At 41.1% G+C, this 23,781-nt stretch overlaps 1 protein-coding gene across 1 annotated transcript in view; it reads left to right on the top strand.

The window, feature by feature from the left end:
- LOC138295433 (L-gulonolactone oxidase-like) overlaps window positions 1–23,781 on the top strand; it is a 605,777-nt gene that overhangs the window by 554,997 nt on the left and 26,999 nt on the right. The window contains exons 9-10 of the mRNA XM_069233730.1: window positions 7,423–7,572; window positions 23,244–23,408. Of these exons, the coding sequence (XP_069089831.1) occupies window positions 7,423–7,572; window positions 23,244–23,408 (315 nt within the window). The remainder of the gene's footprint in view (window positions 1–7,422; window positions 7,573–23,243; window positions 23,409–23,781) is intronic.

Genomic DNA, 23,781 nt, shown 5'->3' with positions numbered 1-23,781 from the left:
TATATATGAAATGCTGTCTCAGCCAATCAGAATGTTTAGAAAACTTGCAGTCATTACTGTTGTTGGAATTCTAGGTTAAGTGGCAACACCCGCATCTCTGTGTTGGGTGAGATTAAAAAACTAGATGCATCCGAAGGTGCATTACCCACCTGCTCAGTAGTTAATTTCTGCCAGTAATTGTAGGTGGGGCACATCTGCACTAATTTGTGGGGACTGCCACCTATTTTAACTCAGCAGACTGTGATTCAGAACAAGAGACCTAAAAACACAAAACTGGGAAAGAAGGAGGATTAAAGAGGCGTGAGGTGGAATCAACACAATGCACCCTGTGTATTTGATGCCCCCATCTTTGCCTTGGGTGTCTGAACAAAACTTTGGACCCCAATACTTAGGGCCTGATTTACGTATTGACAGATGAGTGACACCGTCACAACAGTGACGGATATCCCGTCTTTAGAAATTGAAATCCCATCAGATATAATGGAATTTTGTGATGGAGGAACTCCTCCACCAATATTTAAATCAGGGTCTTATTCCTTTAAACTTTTAGCAATGTGGTGGGCATTAACAGTTGTTAATTGCCATCCTATTCAATGTGCAGCTTGTGCATCAGCTTTCACCCTTGATTGTGGTGGCAAAAGTAGGAATTGTTAACACCTTCTTAAGAGGGCATTAATCTTTATTAGCAAAGGACAGTAATGTTTCCATAACGTTCAGGCGTGATTGTATTTAGATCAAAAGATGTTTCTCAGACAGATCAGAAGGACCGACTCATCCCATGGAACGTAACAGCGTCGCCCCCTACCCTACTATGAATCCTTCACAATATAAAATGTTCTTTATATTTAAAAATGGTTTGCCCCGACTGGGGCATTCTTTCTACTGTGTTAGCTCTCTGGGAGAGCAATCCTGTTTAATGACAGCATGGAATGAGGGCATCTGGTGGCACAGATTGAAGTCCAGTGCGCATGTCAGATAGGGCTTGAGGCTTACTATGTCCTTTGTGACATGCGCACTCAAGACCTTTCCAAATTATGCTATAGTAGGAGCTTGGGGGAACCCTGACACAGCTCTCCTGGTCTCTTCTTAGCACTGAGATTTCCTGCTATAAGCAATCCTTGCACTATTCTCATGCTGTTTACTTTTATAAACACTGTGAGAGCAGTGTCTGTATTTGTTAGGTAATCCCTGGGTCTGGCTTGTGCACATAGTACAGCGCAGGGGCAGGATAGTGGCAGATCATGGTCAGTCACTGTGCAGCTCTATTTGAAAGCTAAGCAGTAATGGCCATGTGTCTGTTATTTGGGCTTTCATATGGCACTGTTCGTTCGTGCACATTGCCAGTGCGCCTCTGAAGGAACTGTGAGCGAGATTGCTTTACTTTTCTCGTCTAATCAACTCTCTGCCTCAATGAGGCTGTTCCCTGCTAGCCTGCTGTCATTTCAATGGAGTGGAATTTTAAAGAAATAACAACTCTGCATTACTAACTCGGCTGATGTTGGTAAACACATTAATTTATTCAGGCTGGGCTCCATAAATTTAAATGTGGGGTAATGCAGAGACGGTATGTCCATCAGAATGAAGAGTGCCCATGGATCACATCTGTTTGTAAAGAATTAAGGGCCAGATATATCAAACATTTTTGTGATTGCAAGCGGCCCAACGGGCCATTTGCGATTGCAAAAATGCATTTTGATATGTATCAAGTCTAATTTGCGATTCAGTAACTTGTTTCCGAATCGCAAATTGGATTTGCGACTACATACCGATTCGATATTAGGAAGGGGTGTGTCAAGGGCGTCCCTTCCTAATACCGAATCGCAGAGGTATGTATGACTGTTTTGTGACAGTGATTGCGATCGCAAAACAATCGCAGTTAACACCAATTTCAAATTGGTGCTAACCCATTCACAAGGGGGAAGGGGTCCCCAAAGGAAAACGGGCTGCATTTAAAAAAAAAAGATTGCTTTATTTAAAAGCAATCACAGACATGGTGGTCTGCTGAGCCCAGCAAGCCACCATCCCTTTGATTGTAGCCATGTGCAATCGGTTGCAAAGTGCTACCTATCTTATGAATATTAATGAGGTAGGTCCGTTTGCGATCCCTTGCAAATCGCTATATGAAACGCCTAGAGCTTCATACATTCCAATAGCAATTATGATTTGCAAAAAAATCGCAATTTGGTAATCGCTGTTGAAATTGATGATACATCTGGCCCTAAGTTCATATTTATGTTGTTCTTTAAAAACAGGTATTGTTATGTAATTAGTTTAAAACGTAAGCACATGGGGGTTATTACAACTTTGGAGGAGGTGTTAATCCGTCCCAAAAGTGACAGTAAAGTGACAGCCGTATTACGAGTCCATTATATCCTATGAAACTCGTAATATGGCTGGTGGTATATCCGTCACTTTACCGTCACTTTTGGGACGGATTAACACCTCCTCCAAAGTTGTAATAACCTCCATAGTAAGCTCAGAGTTGTTTGCTGTCTGACAAACACTAGATTCCTTTGTATAAGTATTTTTTGCTACTGACATCATTTCTAAGATTGGTAATGTTTTTTTTTATTGCCTAATACATGAGGTCTTCTGTTGATACTACTCGGAACTGGTGGGATTAAAAAGGGCAGAGTGAGGCTGACCAAATGTCCCGCATTTTCTGATTTAGACCATAACACCTTTTATACACAAAATAGCTTATACACAAAATAGCCTATCTTGGGTTTGAGAAATGGGCAAGAAAGCATAAGGTGTTAAGGTATGGTGCGAAACATGTGAGCAAGCTGAGAAATAGAGATGGATCAACCAGCAAATAAAAATGGAGAGCAGAGCCAAAGATGTGGCTTAGCTCTAGGAGGCTTAACAAGAAACAACAAAATATTTGGCATTTTAGTCGTCCAACAAACACCATTTAAAAGTATGGTAAAGTCATCAACATCCAGAAACTGTATTCCTTTAACATGCAGAAGATTTTCACTTAAGTAAATTATATCATATCACTGCACTGCTTGACATTTATTAGAAGTTGTGGTTTTCAAGCATGAACTGACACACCTTCATGCGTTTTGCTCAAAACCTATAGGGTGCAAAGAAATGCAGACTTCAAGCCAGTGTTATTTATAATTAGATCACTTCAGTGAGGAGCAGGGCAGGAAAGGCTCCACGTTTTTAAGTGTTGGAAACTACAATTTTTGTGGTGCAGAGCATGGAAACTGATATGCAGGAGGGTGTGCATCTATCAATCAATCAATGCTTGTAAAGCGCAACTACTCACCTGTTAGGGTCTGAAGGCGCTGGGGGACAGGAGAAGTTTAGCGTGAGGTGGTTCTTAAAAAAGCCATGTCTTCAGTTCCTTCGCAAAGCTGAGGAGGGAGGTGGTTTGTCTGATGTGGAGTGAAAGGGCGTTCCAGGCGGTGGCTGCGAGGTAGGAAAAGGAGCGTCCTCCTGTTCTTGTTTTCCTGATGCGGGGTACTTCTGCAAGGGAGAGCTGGGCTGTGCGTAGGGTCTTGTGGGGTATGTGGAGTTTGAGTGTTTTATGAGATTCGAAGGTTATGCGATTTGTGCCTGTGTACTGATTATGTGCATGCTCTGTGTGTGTTCTCATGTGATGTGTGTGTGCACCCATGGGCATGGAATATGAACTGATAAGAACTACAAGTACAATCAGAGGCCCACCTTCAGGCGGTTGCAGCTCATTGACGGTGCAGGCCGAGTTCGTGGAGCACCAAATTATGAAGCTGATTGTTAAAAGTTAAAGGTTGTTATTATTGTAAAGTTATGCTTCGCCTCCCTCCCCTTATAACAGTCAGGCTTGCTTGCTTGCTAGGTTAATTTTCATTCCAACTTTTATGCTCCACCATTTTGAAAAGTCATCAGCCGCCACTGCAGATCAGTATTGTTAAAGTCCACCAGATTTTCTCGACTAAATTCAGGATTAAGAACACAATGTGACTTGATTTCACTGTAGCGAGTAGCAGACTGGGTACCAATGTGGATAATTCACAAAGGTAGACATTTGGAGGTGTTATTATTTATTATGTACTGACACTCAGGCAGAGTTACTACTTTTAAGTAATTTAGATGCCTTTCCACGGGGCATGAAACACGCAAGTTGCATTGTGCAAATGCCTGTATATGCTGTTCACACTCAAGATGTCCTATAATAATTTGTTTGTGTATTGAATACAATATACACTTTAGACCTACATAGTGTTAAGACACTTGGGGAATCGTAACTATGGCCGTCATTCCGACCCTGGCGGTCTCGCGGGCAACGGAAGCACCGCCAACAGGCTGGCGGTGCTTCATTGCCCATTCTGACCGCGGCGGTAAAGCCGCGGTCAGAAAAGGGGATCCGGCGGTTTCCCGCCGGAATACCCCTGGCTGGGCTAAACCTCCATGGCGGCTCTGCAAGCAGCGCCACCATGGGGATTCCGACCCCCTTCCCGCCAGCCTGCTTCTGGCGGTTTTGACGGGTGTTGTCACTGGCATGGGCAGTGCAGGGGCCCCCTAACAGGGCCCCAGCATGATTTTCACTGTCTGCATAGCAGACAGTGAAAATCGCGACGGGTGCAACTGCACCCGTCGCACCCCTGCAACACCGCCGGCTCCATTGGGAGCCGGCTTCTGTGTTGCAGGGCCTTTCCCGCTGGGCCGGCGGGCGCTCCCTTGGCGGGTGCCCGCCGGCCCAGCGGGAAAGTCAGAATGGCCTCCGCGGTCTTCTGACGGCGGAGCGGCCATTTGGCGGTTCCCGCCAGGCGGGCGGCGTCCGCCGCCCGCCCGGGTCAGAATGACCCCCTATATTCCCTACAGCACCGTGTCCTGAAACAATTGTTATCACACAGGTTATACCTTCCTGCATGTCATGTAACAAATTATTCGTTTTTTGCACTTTCCTGCATTTCTATTGCCACTTATGCCAGCAGTAAAATAAGTGCTCTGTTAAGAATGAGAAAGGCCTAGCTATATGTTGAGGAATAACTAATGAGTGCCTTCTTTTTGGTTAGTACCCTTATGTGCATAGCTTTTCTTTGAGTCCCCTCAACAGTTTCATCAGACCATCCACCGTTCTCTTCCAAGTCAACATTTTTGTTTTGTGTCCCACTTAAACAGTTACATAATACACCTTTTTGTTTTGTGAATCATGACTATTGTATGCTTTTTGACCTGATGTTTTGTTCAATATATTATTTTCTGGCCCGCAATATTCCCTTGCCCCACAGTTATTCATACTTTGGACATTGATAAATCCAAGAGTTGTGAATATCCTCTGATTAGGAATAAGATAAACCAATCAGTGTTTTCGTGCCTACTCTCACAGGGTATCACTTACTTTTTGCTGATTTTCGCAACAAACTTTGGGGCAGATTTAAGAAAAGTGGCGCTTCATCCAGTGCTCTGCCACTTTCCTTGTGGCCATTAGCGCCCCCATACTGCCACCATGTGTGCACTGTATTTAAAATAGGGCTCAACATGGCACAGGGAAGGGGGCAATAGCATCAAAGTGTTTGGTGCTATTGATGTACTGTTCTGGGTTAGCACCCAAATTTTGACGCTAACCCTGAGCAGTACATAGGGGCCCATTGTAAGTAATCGGGTGCCCCCTTTTGACGCTTGCTCTGAGTAGGCATTACAATGCCCCAAACAAATGGTGCAAAGAAATCCTTTAGATTCTTTGTGCCTTTTTTTCAGTCCCCCTAATGGGGGAATGCCACCCTTGCATACATTATGCCTCACGCAAGAATAATGTGGTGCAAGGGGTTACAAAGTGGTGCAATGCATGCATTGCGCCACTTTGTAAATCTGATGCAGCGATTTTGGCAAGCTTAGGCCACATTAGTATAAAAGGAAAAAATACGCTAATGGGGTCCAAGGAGGTGCTAGGCCTAAAATTCCTGGGTGAAAAATTCCTGCACAGCTCATAAGGTTGGAAACTCCTGTTGTCAGCCTCTTTGTGATTTACACATTATAATATCCTCAACGCCTTGTAGGATTAATCAAGCCATGGCATTGAAGAAAAGCAAGTGAGATTGCATTCCAAAGTTCAGTGATTGGCTTTCAGGTTGATTAGCAGAAATGTAACATTTCTGCCTATTACAAGCCTTTAAGAGTGATATGTAAGTATTACATGAAAAATAAGAGATGACATTTCACCACTTCCAACGCTTCTGATGATGACATTGCCCAGTTGTCCTTACTGGGTTAGATTTTATTGGTCCTGGGTGCAGTGTCAAAAGGTCCGGTGTGGAATCAATAGTCAAAACACTTGGCAACTTAGAGTAGACACATGTCTATGCCCTTCAATTTATGTGGTAAGTTGCCACATTCCATGCCACTTTTTAAAGAAGGATTTTCTAGAGTCATTTTGGGCATGGGATAAACAGTTAATGACTTTCAGAGCTCCTTGGTTTTGTATCAGTTGACATTTATTATTGTTCATACATTGCAAAATGTCATTCTGTATCCATAGCTATGCCTCTATGACAACATAAGTTGGCTCTTGCTGTTGGTCCCAAACAGAAAAAAAGGATTGTGGAATGTTCAGCCTAAATATGCCCAATGTTCTCAGGTACTTTGAGCAATATCCTGAAGTTAGTTTAGGGGAAAGCTCTCCTCTGGCAACAGAAACATGATAGGCCACCCAACTTTAAATACAGCAGGCGAGCAATGCGTTTGGTGAAGCCAGGGGTTTGGTGGACAGGATTCTCCTACTTGTCAAGCTCCCGGTTGTTCAGGTCTATGAGCCCCTAAGTTATCATAAGTTATACTTTTAGTTGCAAGTTGGGGAAAACAGTTCATTCACTTTGGCACTCCATAACTGTGAACTACTTTTGCACTCCCCCCACCAAAAAAATTGTATGCTTACTTTGAGCACAAATGCGTTGGATATACCAAATTATTAATTATGCCAAATTTAGAGAAAAATAGTTTTGATTACTAAACCATGGCTGTGAATATATTTTCACAACCATATATTTCCTCTTTCCTCTTCTCCAGCATTTTCCTGTTGTTACTCCAGCTAGAAACATATCAATAAATTCATTATTGTCACTTTAGAAACAAGTTAATCAGCGTTTGAATGTTATTTAAAGAGTTTTGTTTTTGTAAGTTTTTCTCTTAAAGGTTTTCTGTTTGGATATGAAGAATCCCTGGCCCATCAAAATGAATTGCCTTTGATGGATTTCTTAACAAACATGTTTAAAATGTGTGGGATCATTAGACCCCTAATATTCTGTCATTCATTTTATTAAAATCCACACAATCACATAATGTGCATATGGACTCTTTTGCACTAATTGTATTCTGTTTTGAACTTGGGTTTTGCACTGGATGCTAATGAGAAGTATAGACGTTTTGGCAAATTCACAATTCACAAATGTTCTTCTCACCATTGCCTCTGTTTATTTCTCATTCTTACAGCACTTTCCTGCCCAACCTTGTGCCCCTCATCAATCGATTCTTCTTCTGGCTTTTATTCGCCACCAGAATAGAGCGCGTGGGCCTCAGCTATAAGATCTTCAACTATGATTGCCGCTTCAAACAACACGTTCAGGATTGGTCCATTCCGATGTAAGTGGCTTTTTGATTTGTTTTCTGGTGACTGCTTTTCTTTCACCATAAATTGATGACTAATGCGTGTCCTTAAACACACAAAAGGTGATGGGAGGAATACTTGTAATAATTCTAACCACTTGCAATTGCTCACGGTAGCATTCCAGCCCATCATTCTTTTGCCCACAATGCCTACTCATTTATTCAATACCCCAGGAAACATTGCACATAGAACTCCATAGAGTGCCATGGGTGAGTTTATTTTGTTAAGTAAATTAACTATATCACGAGCCCACCAGGCAGCATCCCTTCGTACTCTGATTCAGTCTCCAACTGACAAAGCACCATTGGAGAAAGAACACTTAGGGCGTGAGGCGCTGGAATGTTGGTAATGGAATGCTGGGGACATCCCAACCCTCAGCCCCATACTACCATTTCCCTTAGATACAACATCTGCCCTTCTACAACAAACATGAACAACTTAACATTTATAAAGTGGCCTAAACAAAAAATATAAATATAAAAAAACATAACGTCTCCTTATAAAATAATGAATGATTAGAAACTATTTCTACTAAAACTGCACACAGTAGAATCCATGTCATGCAATACAACTATTTACATATACAACAGCTACTTTACTATCTTGCTTAAATTGCACACAGTAGAATGCATGTTATGTAAGTACAACTATTCACATTTACAACGGCTACTGCACGATAACATCATCCTTGTGTTTAATTTTCTTGCAGATAACCAGGTTTCTTTGTCATATGTCCATTTCTAGTAATGACATTTTGTTGACTATCAATTTCATCATTATCAACTTGTAGACCATCGATTACACCATTAACAAGATCAACATTTACATCTTGAACACCCAACATTAAATTGAAAATATTACTATTAACAACACAGTCTTTCAGTTTTTTCTCTATCGATGGTAATAGCAATGATTCATCTGGCTTTGCCAATTTGTTTGACACAACATTTGTTTGGAATTCATCGAGAACTACAAAATTCCTTTCAACCCACCATCTTCTATCAGCTAATTTAACAGAAGAACGGGCTACATTCACAGCTTGAAAAGGACCATCAAATTGAAAACTAATTCATATTCTTGAGCATGACCCAATCTTCTACATGCACCTTTTTATTTCTTATAGAATGTTTCTTCTCAAAATACCTTTTCATTTTATCTTGCATCTTATCAACATTGGTTTTTATCTTCCCCAGACCATATACATTCTATTTTTTTATCTTCCACAGCTTGCACTGAAGACTGTGGCCCTGATTCTAACTCTGGCGGGCGGCGGAGGCCGCCCGCCAGAGTTCCCCCCTCCAAAATACCGCTCCGCGGTCGAAAGACCGCTGAGGGTATTTTGGGTTTTGCACTGGGCTGGCGGGCGACCGCCAAAAGGCCGCCCGCCAGCCCAGTGCAAAACACCCTTCCCACGAGGACGCCGGCTCAGAATTGAGCCGGCGGAGTGGGAAGGTGCGACGGGTGCAGTGGCACCCGTCGCGTATCTCAGTGTCTGCAAAGCAGACACTGAAATACAAAGTGGGGCCCTCTTACGGGGGCCCCTGCAGTGCCCATGCCATTGGCATGGGCACTGCAGGGGCCCCCAGGGGCCCCACGACAACCCATACCGCCATCCTGTTCCTGGCGGGCGAACCGCCAGGAACAGGATGGCGATATGGGCTGTCAGAATCCACATGGCGGCGCAGCGCGCTGCGCCGCCATGGCGGATTCAAAAGGGCAGCGGAAAACCGGCGGGAGACCGCCGGTTTTCCACTTCTGACCGCGGCCGAACCGCCGCGGTCAGAATGCCCTGCGGGGCACCGCCAGCTTGTTGGCGGTGCTCCCGCCAACCCGGGGGTCAGAATGACTGTCACGTAGCCAAACAGGAACTAACTTTGTATTACATTTTCTTCCTCTTAATAGAATGAAAGGACAAACACATGTAGCTCTATGAGGACCATTGTGATATGTCCATATTTTACTTCTGACAAAATTCTGTACATTTTGACCATACGTACGAGCTGTATATATGCCCTCTTTGAGGATTCTGTTAGCCCTCTCTACTGCTCCACTGGATCGAGGACTGTAAAAGCCACCATATAATGAACAATCCCTTTGTTTTTTAAAAAACATTCCCATTCTTTCAGTTACCAGCTTTACACAATAATTTACGACAACTTCTTAGGGATAGCCTTCAAGAGAACAAATTGTTTCCCAAAAAGGAATGGCTACATTGGTGCTAATTTCTTGAACAAAATCATAATGATTCAATTTACAAAAATAATCTACCATCACAATTAGATACTTGGATTCCTCTGGTAAATCAGCTAAATGCCCTGGAAAGTCTAAAGACACCTTATGCCATGGCACATCTGGAAAGGGTATAGGCAATACATATGTTTCTCTATGTTTTAATATTTATTAGACAATAAACATTCCTCACATCTATTCACGAAATTCTCAACAGTCTTGTCCATATATGGCTACTAAAAAGACTCCTGCAATATTTTTTTCCATGACTGTTGACCCTAAATGACCTTGATTGGCAAGACATATAGGCCCTCATTATGACCCCGGCGGACGGCAGTATTATGGAGAAAAGTACTGCCAACAGGCTGGCGGTACTTCTCCCCATAATATGACATTGGAGATTTGGCTCAAGCCAAACCGCCAATGGACCACTCTGTCCGCCACGGCGGTAACAACCGCTGGGCTGGAGACTGCAGTCTCCAGGCCAGTGGCCTTCACTAGCCCACCTGTGGGATTATGACCCCACCTACCGCCCTGGTTTTCGTGGCCTCCTTACTGCCACAAAAACCATGGTGGTAGGCACTGTCAGTGACAGGGAATTCCTTCCCTGTCACTGATAGGGGTCTTCCCCACCCACTTCCCCTCCCCTGGTTTCCCCCCTCCCTCTCCAGACCCACCTCCCAACATACATGCACCTTCACGCACCATCACACACACTCATACACACCTGCACCCATGCATGCATACATCCATTCACACATACATCCAAACACACTGACATACAAACAGGCACACACGCATTCACACAACACAATATACACGCACTCACACATCGACAACAGGCATCACATACCCGCACACACAAACATTCACACACAACCCCACACACACACACACAACACCCCCCTCCCCTGTCAGAGCACCCAACTTACCTGATTTCAAGGGGTCCTCTGGCAGGAGACGGGGCGCTGCTGCCAGCAGCAGCGTCCGCCAGCATAACACTGCCAAGCCGTATCATGGGTCATGATAGGGTCTGCGGCGGTCTACTGGCGTGGCGCTGCTGCTGGGAGCAGCGCCACCTTACCGCCATCCGCCGCTATGACCGTAGCCGGAATTCCGCCATCCTTCTGGCAGAATTCTGGCTTCGGTCATAATATGGCGGATGGCTGGTAGCCGCGGCGACGGTCTTTTGGTGGCCGTCGCTGCGGTGGTAGGTGGCTTTTACCAGCACTGTCATAATGAGGGCCATAATCTTGAACCCGAGACCTACAGGAGCCACAAACATATCAGCTTTTAATAAAATTCCTGACCCCACTGACAATTGAGAACAAACGTGAAAGAAACACAGTATTTTACTATTCATATGTTTTTGTAATGGCCAGTCTTTACTCATATATCCCATCACTTTCAATAGGCAGGCAAGTATCTTTTTCTAATGCAGATTTCATAATCATCAAATACTTTATTTTGGCAGAATGCCATAAAAGCAACAAATATAAAACATCAAGTAAAACATTAAAATAGTGAAATATTTGTAAAAATGATATACCGATAAAAAGAACAGGATTATATACAAAATGATGAAGTGCAAGTCATAACAGTGCACATTGCTATTGAAGCAGGGAAAAACAAACCCTGTACATGAATCCTGAGCAGCTAAAAAAATCATTATACACAAATTGATAGGGTGCAAAATGAGACAGTACACATCCCTATTAAAACGGGAAAGGATGACCCCTATATATGGATCCTGGACAGCACCCCGCTCTTACAAAACCAAATAGATGGAATTGTTTTAGTTTGAACACACTCTCTGACACATTTCCCACATCATTAATAGGTAGAGAGAGATAGCAAACACTATATTCTGGATACCAGAGCCACAGTGAATTTTCTCAGCCCAAGATTTAGACAAACAGTCATGAGCCATTTACATCTTCCCAAATGGTAAGCAAAGTAGAAGAAAATTATATGCCCTTCTGTTCCATCATTTAGGCTGCACCCTGGGCATAAACTTCCTCAGCCCACAGTCGGGCACCCCCACTTAACAGTAAAAGAAACGAGGGGAAGTGTACCGCAACTAAATTGCAGGTACAGCTTACTCTCTAGGGGAGGTTCTATCTCATTTAAAAAACATAAACATTTAAAAACATCTATAAATAACAGAATTGTGTTTGTGAGGGTACCACATGATACATGCGCAATCAATTGCAGCCCATTAGATTGCCTGTATTTGATTTTCAGGATCAATTTACTGACTGTTGTGGCTTCCCGGGGAACAGTCCAAAGGTTATGGCAGCCCATCTTTCAGGAGTCTCCTTTACATATCTAACTCAGGGAATAATTCCTGATCCCAAGATACCCAAGACTTTATCCAATCCCTCTCCGGTCCAATGCCGCCTCCGAAATTGACCTAACATCCGTATCCCACCTGATAGGAATTAATGGAGTGCTATTTGGGAGCCCTACCAGCTGACGCAAAAAAGCAATTTTCCACAATTTGCAATTTCCCCATGTCCTTATGGCTCCATAGCTCGGCTCCATAAAGAGATCAAACAAGCGTTTGCTGTTTTTAAATCTGGATAACTGTTGCTAATGGACAAAAACAAGAGCTATTCAACACTCAACAATCAAGGCCCCATATTCTGCATCAATCTAAGCTGAGATTTGGCTATATGGCGAGTCCATTCTTGCTGTTTTGGCAAAGTCAATTCTTAGTACTCAGATATCTGGACTTTGGATTTGGTTTCGTATTAGGGCACGGGTTCAAAACCATATATTTAGTTTCAGCTACATTTATTTCAAGTCTCCTTTGAGCACAAAAACTCACAATATGATCTAAAATCTTCTGAAGCCCCATTGGTGATTTTGATAGTAGTAGGGTGTCATCTGAGAACATCAAGGCCACGGCCTTGATGTTGGCCAGGCAAGAAGCATCCCCATTACACAATAAAAAAGTTATTAGATCCTGCCCCCTGCCATACTCTTCTCCTATGGGGGAAGGCCTTCATCAACCCACCCAGCTTTACACAATGGACCTGTGCATAATTATGGCTATGGAGTTGTAGTATGGCAGTAAGGAGGTCACAAAGGACCTGCATATCTGCCAGAACACACCAAAGTGTTTCCCTAGGTAACAAATCAAATGCCTAATGTAACTCGACAAAAGCAACTTAAAGACAGCTGACTCCAGGTGTCTCTATTTTCCAGTAGATAAGCTGAAGTCTGAAAACCTGAACTACTATACTGGTGCATGCCCTAAACCCTGCCTGGAGGGGCACTAAAATTCTTCTGTCCTTGAGCCAAGTTAGTAAACGCTAGAAAATAACTCTACTGAATAACTTTTGGGAGCAGTCAATAAGACTAATTGGTCTGTAATTGCATGAATCTGATAGGGAACATTTTTTGCGTATTGGGACTATCTCTGTCTCTGCCCATGTTGTCTGTAAAGGGGCATCTAGTAAGATAGAATTAAATAAAATTACAAAGTAAAAACCCAGATCTGCCAGACCTCCCCCTTATACAAGTCTCCCAGTATCTTATCTAGGCCAGGGATTTCCATTTCTATTCTGTATTAACACCTAAACAGGTGTCCTCAATATCGATCCCTGCTACCACACATTCAGAACTAAAAATCGCCTCATCCATCAACTTTGCCTCCTCAGGCATAGGAAGTCTCAAATAACAATCAATTTTCCTCAACTATACCTTACATCAAAATTGTACTATAGCAAGTTAGATAAAATCCGTAACAACCTAGAAGATGGTGCTGTGGTCCCTTTAGACCCTAACAAGTACTATAATGGCTTATGATCAGTACACAAAATCAAATGCATGCCCCAAAGATAGGTTTTGAACTTTTCTATAGACCACACACAAGCTAGGGCTTGTCTCTCCATAGTACTTTACTTTCTCTCCACTTCAAACAAAAACCTGTAGGTAAAAGCAACTGCATTCTCAACTCCATCAATATTCTAACACCAAACTGCTCCTAATCCTACAAAACTGGTGTCTGATGTGATCACACATTGTTGTCCTGAAACAAAAGTATTTAAAGTTGGTACCTGCATGAGAATTTCTTAATTTTGAGAAACACCTCTTGTTCTGTTTCCCAGACAGATGTGTCATTTTTTCTCAATTTTTAAAAATATTTCCATGATGGTGGCATACTTTCCTATAAATCTCAAATAATAATCACATAAACCTCAGATCTCCACTCATCCTTTCTAATAGAAAAAGATACCTTTTCTATTAGAGGGCCTTTTTTGCAAGCAAGCATACCAGATTCTTCAGTCACCGAAGTCAACATATGCATATTAATTTCTAACTCATTCACCTGTTCATTCACTTTCAATGTGAAGTCCTGTAATGTTGAGGATATACTATTTATACCATGTTCATCACCCTCAGAAAGACAATTTACTTTCACATGATCCACTCCTTCTTTACTATACTTTTTCTCTGTGTGGGACAACTCATACTGTTAACTAAATGATAATTAGATCCACATCTATAACAGCTATTACTCTTAGATGCTGTCTTAAAATTGCTTGCTGAGGTGACCTGAGTTTTTTTACTACACTCACACTTAACAATATCAGAAGACGTAGTAGTCCCCATAAGCAATTTTACTGATCCCACAGATCTTTCTATAATTTTCACAGTCTCTTCTAGTATAGGGTTAGTACAACATAACAGATGCTCTTGTACTTTTTAAAGCTGATAATGTAATATAATTTGATTTCTCATGTACACATCAGGAGCATTAATAAATTGGCACGTACTGGCCAAAATTCTGAGTGCTGCCACATACTGATCTGTGTGTTCTCCTACTACTTTTTTTCTGGAATAGAAATTAAAATGTTCCAAAACCACACTTGGTTTGGCTAGGAAGACAGCAACAAGGATGCGGGACATGTGGTCTCCCGTACCCAAGTTTGAAGCCGAATCCCTTCCAGTTTCGTTTGTAGAAGGCTTGACTCTCAAAATAAATTATAAGAGCTCCTTCTTAACATTTTCAGAACCAGAACAGGTTGAACATTTCTTGGATTCCAAAGGGTATTCCTCACCGAATGACTGCATTGGGATATTTAGCTGTAGTCCGATGATCCTGTTGAGTAGGTGTGAAGTTTGTTAAAGATGGGTGGCAGGGGGATATATTAGTTTATTGGATTGTGTTAAAAGAAATTTTTTTGGAAAGGGGCACTTTAATATTGCCTGAATGTATTTTCTGACATCACAAGGGTCTGGGGTGGTTTCATTCCCTGACTGTGCCGAGCTAGAGGTATGTTGGAAACCCAAGTGGGCGGGGTTGGGGGGAGGGAGCTCTGAGGCTGCGTGGAACATAAATGGGGGGAAGAAGAAAGCCAAGGTATTTTCGGAGGCTTGGTCTAGGAGACATCACATTTTGGCTACTCAAGAGATGCATCCTACTAAAAAAGAGGCAGCTATTTCTTCTATACTTAATGCTGTCAGGGGTAGATTGCACTTAGAATATATGAGATAGTTAGTGCTACATTCTGCTCAGGCCAGAGGTGGGTTCCTATTATAGTTTTTAATAAATCAATTAGAATTATAAGTTCAAAAGCAGATCATGAGGGTAGGTGGATAAGGGCAGAGATTGCTGATCAGCAAAGAAAAGGCCTTTTTGTTTTGGAAAGCTTATATGCTCTGAACAATGTGAATCAGCGATTCTTCGCTATCAGGATGCTAGAACTTAGTGATGTTAATTTACGTATCATCATACTTAGGGTTTTTTAGCTGCACCCTGAATCTAGCGCTTGATAATACTAATACTGTCCATACCTATTATAGTTTTTAATACTAATACTTTCCATACAGCTCGGGTGAGCAGTACGAGAAATAGCATAATAGATATGATGCTTAATTTGAATTTGCTTGATATCTGGAGGGAGCAAAATCCTGACCTTAGGAATTATACCTTTTTCTCCAGGCCCCATAAACAATATCCTTGCATAGATCTCTGCATGAGATGCATCTCAATTGCTTCAACTTTCAAATCTGAAATTTTACACTTACTTCACTCTGATGACTCGGCTATTGAACTCAAATGGGAAGGTAATTGCTGTTCTACTACCAATTTACTATGTTCATATTTCCCTAAATATGTGTTAGATTATGCTGATTACATCGAATATCTCTGTATGCATATGCAGGAATTCCTTACGACCAATCAAGGGTCAACTCACCTCTTTGTGATCTGGGACAGCCTCAAAGCTTATAATAGGGGCATTTCCCAATCATTTATTGCCCAGATCTCAAGGGCAGATAATGAAGTGGCGTGACTCATCAGGGGTCAATTGTAGAGCTTAGTTCAACTACATATAACACTTATTGCATCTTGCTCAGATGCAGCTCAAGCTACATATCTACAAATTATGGGTTTACAAGGCATATTTCTGCCTTACAAACAGCTCTAAATAGGAAAGCTTTTAAATTACAGGCTTTGAATTGTGAGATTGGGGAGAATTCAGGCAAACTGATGGCTTGTCTTGGTTGTGCTGACACACCAAAAACTGTTATCACACAAAATCAAGAAGCCACAGGAAGAGTTTGCACTCAACATTGAAATATTGTATCTACGGTTATGTCTTGTTACTCTGGGTTTTACCAAGAGGAGATGGAGTGTAGCATTAAGAAGTGTTTAAACCCTCCAGGTCTTCTGAAGCTAGCAAGGAGTGACAGTGGGTCACTGGATGCTGAAGTCACAGCCAATGAACTTAAAAGGGTCATCACTAGTTTACCTACAGGGAAAGCACCAGGGACAGATCTCATCTCATCAGAAATATACAAAATTCTTGCATCTATAATCACTCCACTGGAGTTTAGGCGATGTCCTGCCTCCTGGAACTTAGCCATCATTACAATATTCCTGAAAAAGGATAAAGACCCAACAGAATGTAGCACATATCGGTCCATCTCACTTCTTAATGCCGACTCTAAAATATTCACTAAGCTTCTGGCCAACCGAGTAAATATGGTTATTTGTAAAACGGTATTGCTGGAACAGCATGGCTTTATCCTAGGGAGGGGCACGACCTCACATACATACTTAATTACTACTTTAAAATACTGCGTTGAAACTTTCTAGGAACCACTTAACATCTACTTACTTGATGCTGAGGAAGCTTCTTTGGGAAGTGCTTGCTCAGTTTAATTTCAGCTCTGGATTTCTTAAAAAGATTAAAGCCATTTATAAGGCCCTAAAGCTCAGATTATTATACAACAGGAGTTAACACCCTTTATTTCTATTTCACGTGGCACTCGGCAAGGCTGTCCCCTCTCACCCTCCCTCTATGAATTATATATGGAGCCATATATCAGGTTTTTATGTAGAAATGTTTGCAGTACTCTGTACGTGTCACTGGCCTCCCCTTTGGTTGTTTATGCAGACAGCGTTTTAATATTTTCTCATTGCTCTGAGCCAACGATTAAGTGAGTTGAACATGTTGCACTAGGTTTTAGCCAGGTCTCAGGTTATCAAATAAACACTCATAAAACACAATTGATCCTTTTGGGAGACACGACGAGCTGTAATCAGAGGGTGGCGACTCAAGCAAGGTTTCTGGGCACTATTCTGGCCCCTACTATAGAGCTATGCTATGAATATAACTACACTGCATGATTACGGTTTTTAAGATTATTATCAGATACATGGATGCACTTACCCATTTCTTTTATTGGGTAAATTAATTTTATTAAAATGAACATTCTCCCTAAAATTGTGTATCTTTTTCATTTACTACCTTTGTATGTTTCTTATAGATATTTTAAAATACTAGAGTCTATTATCAAAAGATTTATGTGGCAGAAAAAGAAAGAGTGGAGGTCTTTAAAAACTCTAAAACTCTCAATAGCTGATGGCTAGTGGGCACTTCCTGACTGGTGTTAGCGCGTCTGACCTTAATTGGTTTCTTAACGCTAGATTATAAGGGGAGGCGTTAGAGGTCCGATAGATCTTTTGACTGCATTTAGAGTAGTTCCCACCATAAGATTCAATCCTAAAACAAATCAATAGCAGCATCAACTAATAACATCAATAATCTTGGGAATCAATCATTTCCACACACCATGACCCCTTGGCCATGAATAACCACACCTTTATGTACGAATTAGAATGTTTATTTACCTATATTAACAGTGCTAATATGACGTAGCTTAGTCTAAGAATCAAATGATAATCATACAAAAACAATACTGGTTGACCAAATCTCCTATTTCCTATCCTAAGAATGGTAATTTAATCAAAGCTTGGACCACTACACATTCTAAAGTTACAATACAAATCAATAGCAAGAATAACTGTGCAAACGAAATGGCATACATTTAGATTCAGCAAAGAAAAGGCATCAACTGTAGTTAATATTTAGTAAGCATCATTAGTGAGAATCCTACCTAACCTTCTGATTAGGATAGCATGTTTGGGCTTCTTGCAAAAAAATGTAGTCAACACACATTTGGAAAACTATGGCTCTATCACAATTAGCGGTTGGTACCTAAGGACAAAAGCATATAGACATACCAATCAGTAACATCGTCTTATACCTTGCCTCAATATGGTTCAGCAAGCAGCAACAGTCTTCATCAATTGGACATCTTGTTCAGGTCAGCAAAGTATTGGAATTCCGCATTAAAGTTCAGGATAGAGCTGCCTCAAGAATAGACATAATAGAATGTTGCTTCTAGGCAACAAAGTTAAGAAAAGTTAAGCATGTTACCTCTCGGGACGGTCAAGAAAATAATGGCGCATCTCCTCTCAGAGCAGGCTGGAAAGAATATGGTTAAATGGCGTCTCTCCTCTCTGTGCAGTCTGGCTAAATTAGATGCCCTAAAACTGCTTCCCACATTGCTATTGGTCAAAGAATCATAAGTTTAGTCCAATGAAAGTAGAACCTCAAATCTAAGAATTTACTAAACCCAGTGTTCACATGTCAACGATTGGCTTTCATCTCCTGTTCCATTGTTGTGCTCATCAGGCATCAATATTGTATCGGCTTATACTTCAGTCAGTGCTTACATTGTCCTTTCCTGGGAACCTTGCCTTTACACACACTAAGTTACACAAAGTATCTATAGCTAGTACAACATTTTCTAACAAGCAGTTCTCATGAGAAAGAAATTCAGCTACAAGCATTTGGTCAACGCAGTGGAAAATCACAATTTATTTCTCTAAGCAGCCATTTCATGATTTGCTTAAGCAATGCAACTTGACATGAGAACATGCAACTCGGCCCAAGACCTCGCTAGATTAAGGCCTATGATTAATAGAGCAAATACATAATACAAAACTTCTAATGTGGAATACTACTACATTAATCCAAATATAAGCTCAACATTTTACATCATTAAGCTGTTAAGAAGTACTCTTTGTGATTATAGATGGTCACTCTAGTAGGCACATTTTCAAACTCATGTATTAATTTTCTATGTTAACTCATTTTCTATGCAGATTCAACACTCAGAATACATGAATATTCATTAGTAAAATGTCAGCGTTAACACTTGCGCTTTTATTATTGGGATAGTATGGCTGACCTTATCAGTGTGTTGCATGAATCTTACCCAGATAGCTGGCTTCAGACCATTTTAGTCAGGAAGAACTCCAGCAGCAGCATAAAATTTAAGAGCAGCAAATGTTTCAAAGAAGTTAGATTAAAGATCGAGATTGCTCTTGAAAAAATCTGTTCTAATATGAGAAGGTTCTTGAAAATCCCACTTTTTCATGCCAATACGCTTCTGCTGCCCAGATTTACCAGAGTGTTCTACCTCCTCTTATTTTGGCGCTCAGTCGCAGCTGGGGATTAAACCTCCAGGAGACTTGTTTGATATCTCGAAGCCTAAATCTTTCACAGATTTACAGGCAGATTTTACCATACACTGCAGTGACATTTTCAAATATCTGCAGATTTGCACCACCCTACTGAGTAAGAGTAGCAATATTACCACCCTGCTGGCCCAACCCGATATTTCACACTTGGCATTTGGTAAGCATTCATTTATCATTTTGGGAAAATATAGTTATCTTATCTAGCACTATCTTAATGAACTGGGAATTTGGGCTGATAGTTGGACCGTTAGCTTAAATGAGGGGGTTTCGGTACAAGGACTCTCCAACATCCTCGTACAATACTGCAAAGTCATCACTTCCACAAGATTAAGAGGCCAGAACTATCGTGCAATGTTTGATTTCTACATTAGCCCTTCCAAACTGTGCAAATGGTATAATAGATCATACAGCTGCCCACGCTGCGCTTTAGAAGCAGCTAATAATGTTCAGATGTTTGTCACATGTCCCAAATTGATATCATCTTGGTCTTCAGTCCAGTGGTATATATCTAAAGTACAACCTCAAGTGGGGATACTTATGCCAAAAATGATCATATTGGGTGTAGGTGGTACCGATTGGGTTCTTTACACTCATTCTATAGCTAGACTTATTATTGCGAGAGATTGGAAATCTTTATTTCCGCCAAAATATGAGAAGTGGTGGAAAGAAGTGATGGAGTCATGTGAATCAGAACTTCAGATAGCCACAGTCAGAGGATCTACCCTGAAATTTTATCGTATTTGGGGGAGTTTGAGACATCACATGATGTCAGATTAGAGGTTGTTGATTATGTTAATTATTTTATTGTTTATTTCTAATGTTCTACTCAAATGTTGTGAAGTACTTATGATATATGTACACATATATTCTCTCTTGATTTAAGTATTTATTATTACTTATCTTGCTATTTTCTTCTCCTATTTGTCCTCTTTGAGATCCAATGTACACATTCCACCTTGCAGAGTTGCCTTCATCTCCCCCTGCGTATTGTCTTGCTGGTAAATGAGCAAAATGTTTCTGACCTTCATTGCACAGAAAATGTAATACAATTAAAAATTTCCCTTGTGGAGCATAGTTACTAGCATCGATTGCCGCCAAGTAATTTTCAAATGCGCAAAACCAGCTCTTCCATCCCATATTTGGTTTACCACAGTTTGGTAAAAAAACGTGGAGGTTGTAGAATATTTCCACTTCCTGTCATGTTTATTTTTTACACAACAGGCGTAGCTCTCACAAAGTATAATTTAAAATATAATCCATCAACTGTAAAACCAAAGAATCTTCTGAACTAGTGAAAAAGAAGAAAAAAAACGAAATTAAGTTAGCTTTTACTGGAAAATATTAATTAATTCCTGGAATTCCTAAATGTAAATAACATCTTTGCTGATCAAGTGCTTAAAATACCGACACGGAGTTCACACAAAGCACCATGCACATATTGTGAAGCAAAATGCCCGATCCCAAATGGCCGGTCTGATCATGTGGTGCACGTCTAAACATGATGACACCAGCATGACAGATGCTCTCATGCTGATTTATTCACTTCGAGAACTTCCTGACTCCGACGTCGATGTCACTCACATGCATCTGAAGTCTTGCCTGACTCCAAATGTTATGTGGTACCCAGGTAAACAGTATAACTTCATAGCATGGTAAAGGTGAGTTTATATTCTTAAACAAGGTAACTATATTACGAGCCTAGAAGCAAGCATCCCTGCGTACCCAACTCCAGTCTTTAACTGACGTAGCACTGTTGGAGAAGGAGCACCTTGGACTTGAGACTCTGGAAGGTTGGTGATGAAATGCTGGTGACATTCCCACCCTCATCTGGGCACTACCATTCCCCTTAGATACAACATCAGTCTTGGTTGTTCGGGCTTGACTGTTCATATTGGTGTAAGAGGAAGACTGATTTGCACATGCTGGGCCTAATCTGTGACCATCAATGAATGCATATGACAACCTAGGGTGTCCATATGCTTGCTTGACGTTAGTATCATCCCAATCACAGGAAGAAGAGTTTAGGGCCGGATTTGGGCTTTGCTTGTCAAGTTTTCAATGAGGTGTGAATAGTCCACTCACTTGGGACTTTGCACAACAACTTTGGTTTCCCATTGGGAATCACTATTTCCTCCAGTAATATGATTTTTTTTACACTGCTCTGTATGGTCCTGGCCTTAAATATCCCTTAAATATCCCACCTTTAACTAGCTGCCTATCAATTATTCCAAGCTCCTCACTTTCATAATGACATTAGTGCTTTAGAATGTTCCTTTACATTCCTTTTAGAATCTACTTATTTCAGAGCTATTGCTTATTCTTGGCTATTGCTGAATTGTTGTGTACCATTCAATTGTTCACCTTCCCTTCTGTTGGAGAGTTGTCCAGCTGAGCAGAGACAATGTGTGGGCTTCTCTGTATTTATAGACACACATAAACACACACACACACACTTGCACACCCCCACACGCCCCCCCCACACACACTTACTTCCCGTATTTTTCAGTGCTGAATGCATTTGCTGGATATTTCTCTTCCCTAAAAATATAACACAGGTAAACACAGCATTTCCTATTTCTTTTTGTCTGGTGAAAAATACGTTCACAGTGACAGAGCTGCTCTTAGAACATTAATCAGCACACCGACAAGATCAACATTGCATCCAACTTGAGGCAAGTATCTATCAATGAAACCTCCCCAATGTGTGAAAGTAAGCATTGGAAACACAGACCACGTTGCACTTTCTTTCTTTATATGTTTTGCTAAGTCTATTCAGTAGAATCAATGTACTATAAAAGAAAAATACATTTTAGAAAGCATGTTTTTAAGTTCCTTACATTGAACTATGTTTTTAAAATTTGATCAGTAACTATACAAATTGTTCCACAAGAGACATTTTAAATATTAGCACATTATTCCCCCCAAAAACACATTTCTCAAAACATTGGCAGACATATTTTCAGACTTTGGCAAATGACTAGTAATTGGATGACATTCAAATGCTCTAAATCTTTCTAAAGAATACAAAACTCAATTAATAAATCATGCAATATAAAAATATATAAGAGTAATGTGTAAGATTGACCTGTATTGGCTTCAGGGGGTTCAGGTGACATGTTGGCCTTGTGATCAATAAATGTTGGAAATATATATGACAGTCCTGCTGAGATCACAGCTATACCAGCATATTCTCGAGGGGCCTTACCCATATTAACCTGTAGCTAGGTTTTGGTTTTGGTGTGGAAAATGGAAAGGGAATCACTGGTTTTGGGATTTCTTTTTGAAATATGCTCGTTTGGAGACAATTTCTGGAAATAACTTTGGCATTTTCCCAGAGCTGTAGCTGCACTGAGGTCACTATTGGCATCTACCTTACCACAGTACCAGAAATGAAGACAGATTGCCACAAAGAGTCTAATACAAGCCTTGTTGATCACCCCTAAACCGGAAATGCCTTTTACCCATTCTGAGTCGAAGACCATGGTTAATGTCAACAGTACTGTCTACAGATGTTCAGTCACAGTTCAATAATCTAAATAAAACATTTGCTTTCTCTTTCTGGCTATTTAGAGAAAAGACCAAAGATGCTCTTCTGGAGCTGAAGGCCTGGTTAGAAATGAACCCAAAAGTGGTGGCCCACTATCCTGTGGAGGTCCGCTTCACGCGTGGAGATGACATACTGCTGAGCCCCTGCTACAAACGAGACAGCTGTTATATGAACATCATCATGTACAGGTGAGCGATACACACTATGGGAAGATGGACTGAAAAATAATAATAATATCAAGGGCAATGTGAAGGCAGAACAGCACTAACAAATCCTATCATGTAGATAGTCAAAGGCATTCTTCCATTCAGCATGGCAATATGGTCAATCCGTTTGCAAAAGGCATTAGTGAAGCCAATGGGTCTGGGTTTGGCAGCCAGCTTTTTGGCTTTGTCAATGTTTGTTTTCTCATGAGTTTTGGAAAATTATCAGTGAGGAAGCTGTCAAGCCCTCATCAATCTAAAAAAAAAAAAAAATTATGTGAACTACTTTGAGTGTGGATGTGCTCCTTGTGAAAGGGAAGAATGCTGTAACTCACAGTCAAGTTAGCCAAGGGCTGAA

The sequence above is a fragment of the Pleurodeles waltl genome, chromosome 5, assembly GCF_031143425.1.
Source record: "Pleurodeles waltl isolate 20211129_DDA chromosome 5, aPleWal1.hap1.20221129, whole genome shotgun sequence".
Taxonomy (NCBI): domain Eukaryota; kingdom Metazoa; phylum Chordata; class Amphibia; order Caudata; family Salamandridae; genus Pleurodeles; species Pleurodeles waltl.
Note: the sequence above shows the minus strand (reverse complement) of the source record. Positions and strands in the feature narration are given on the sequence as shown.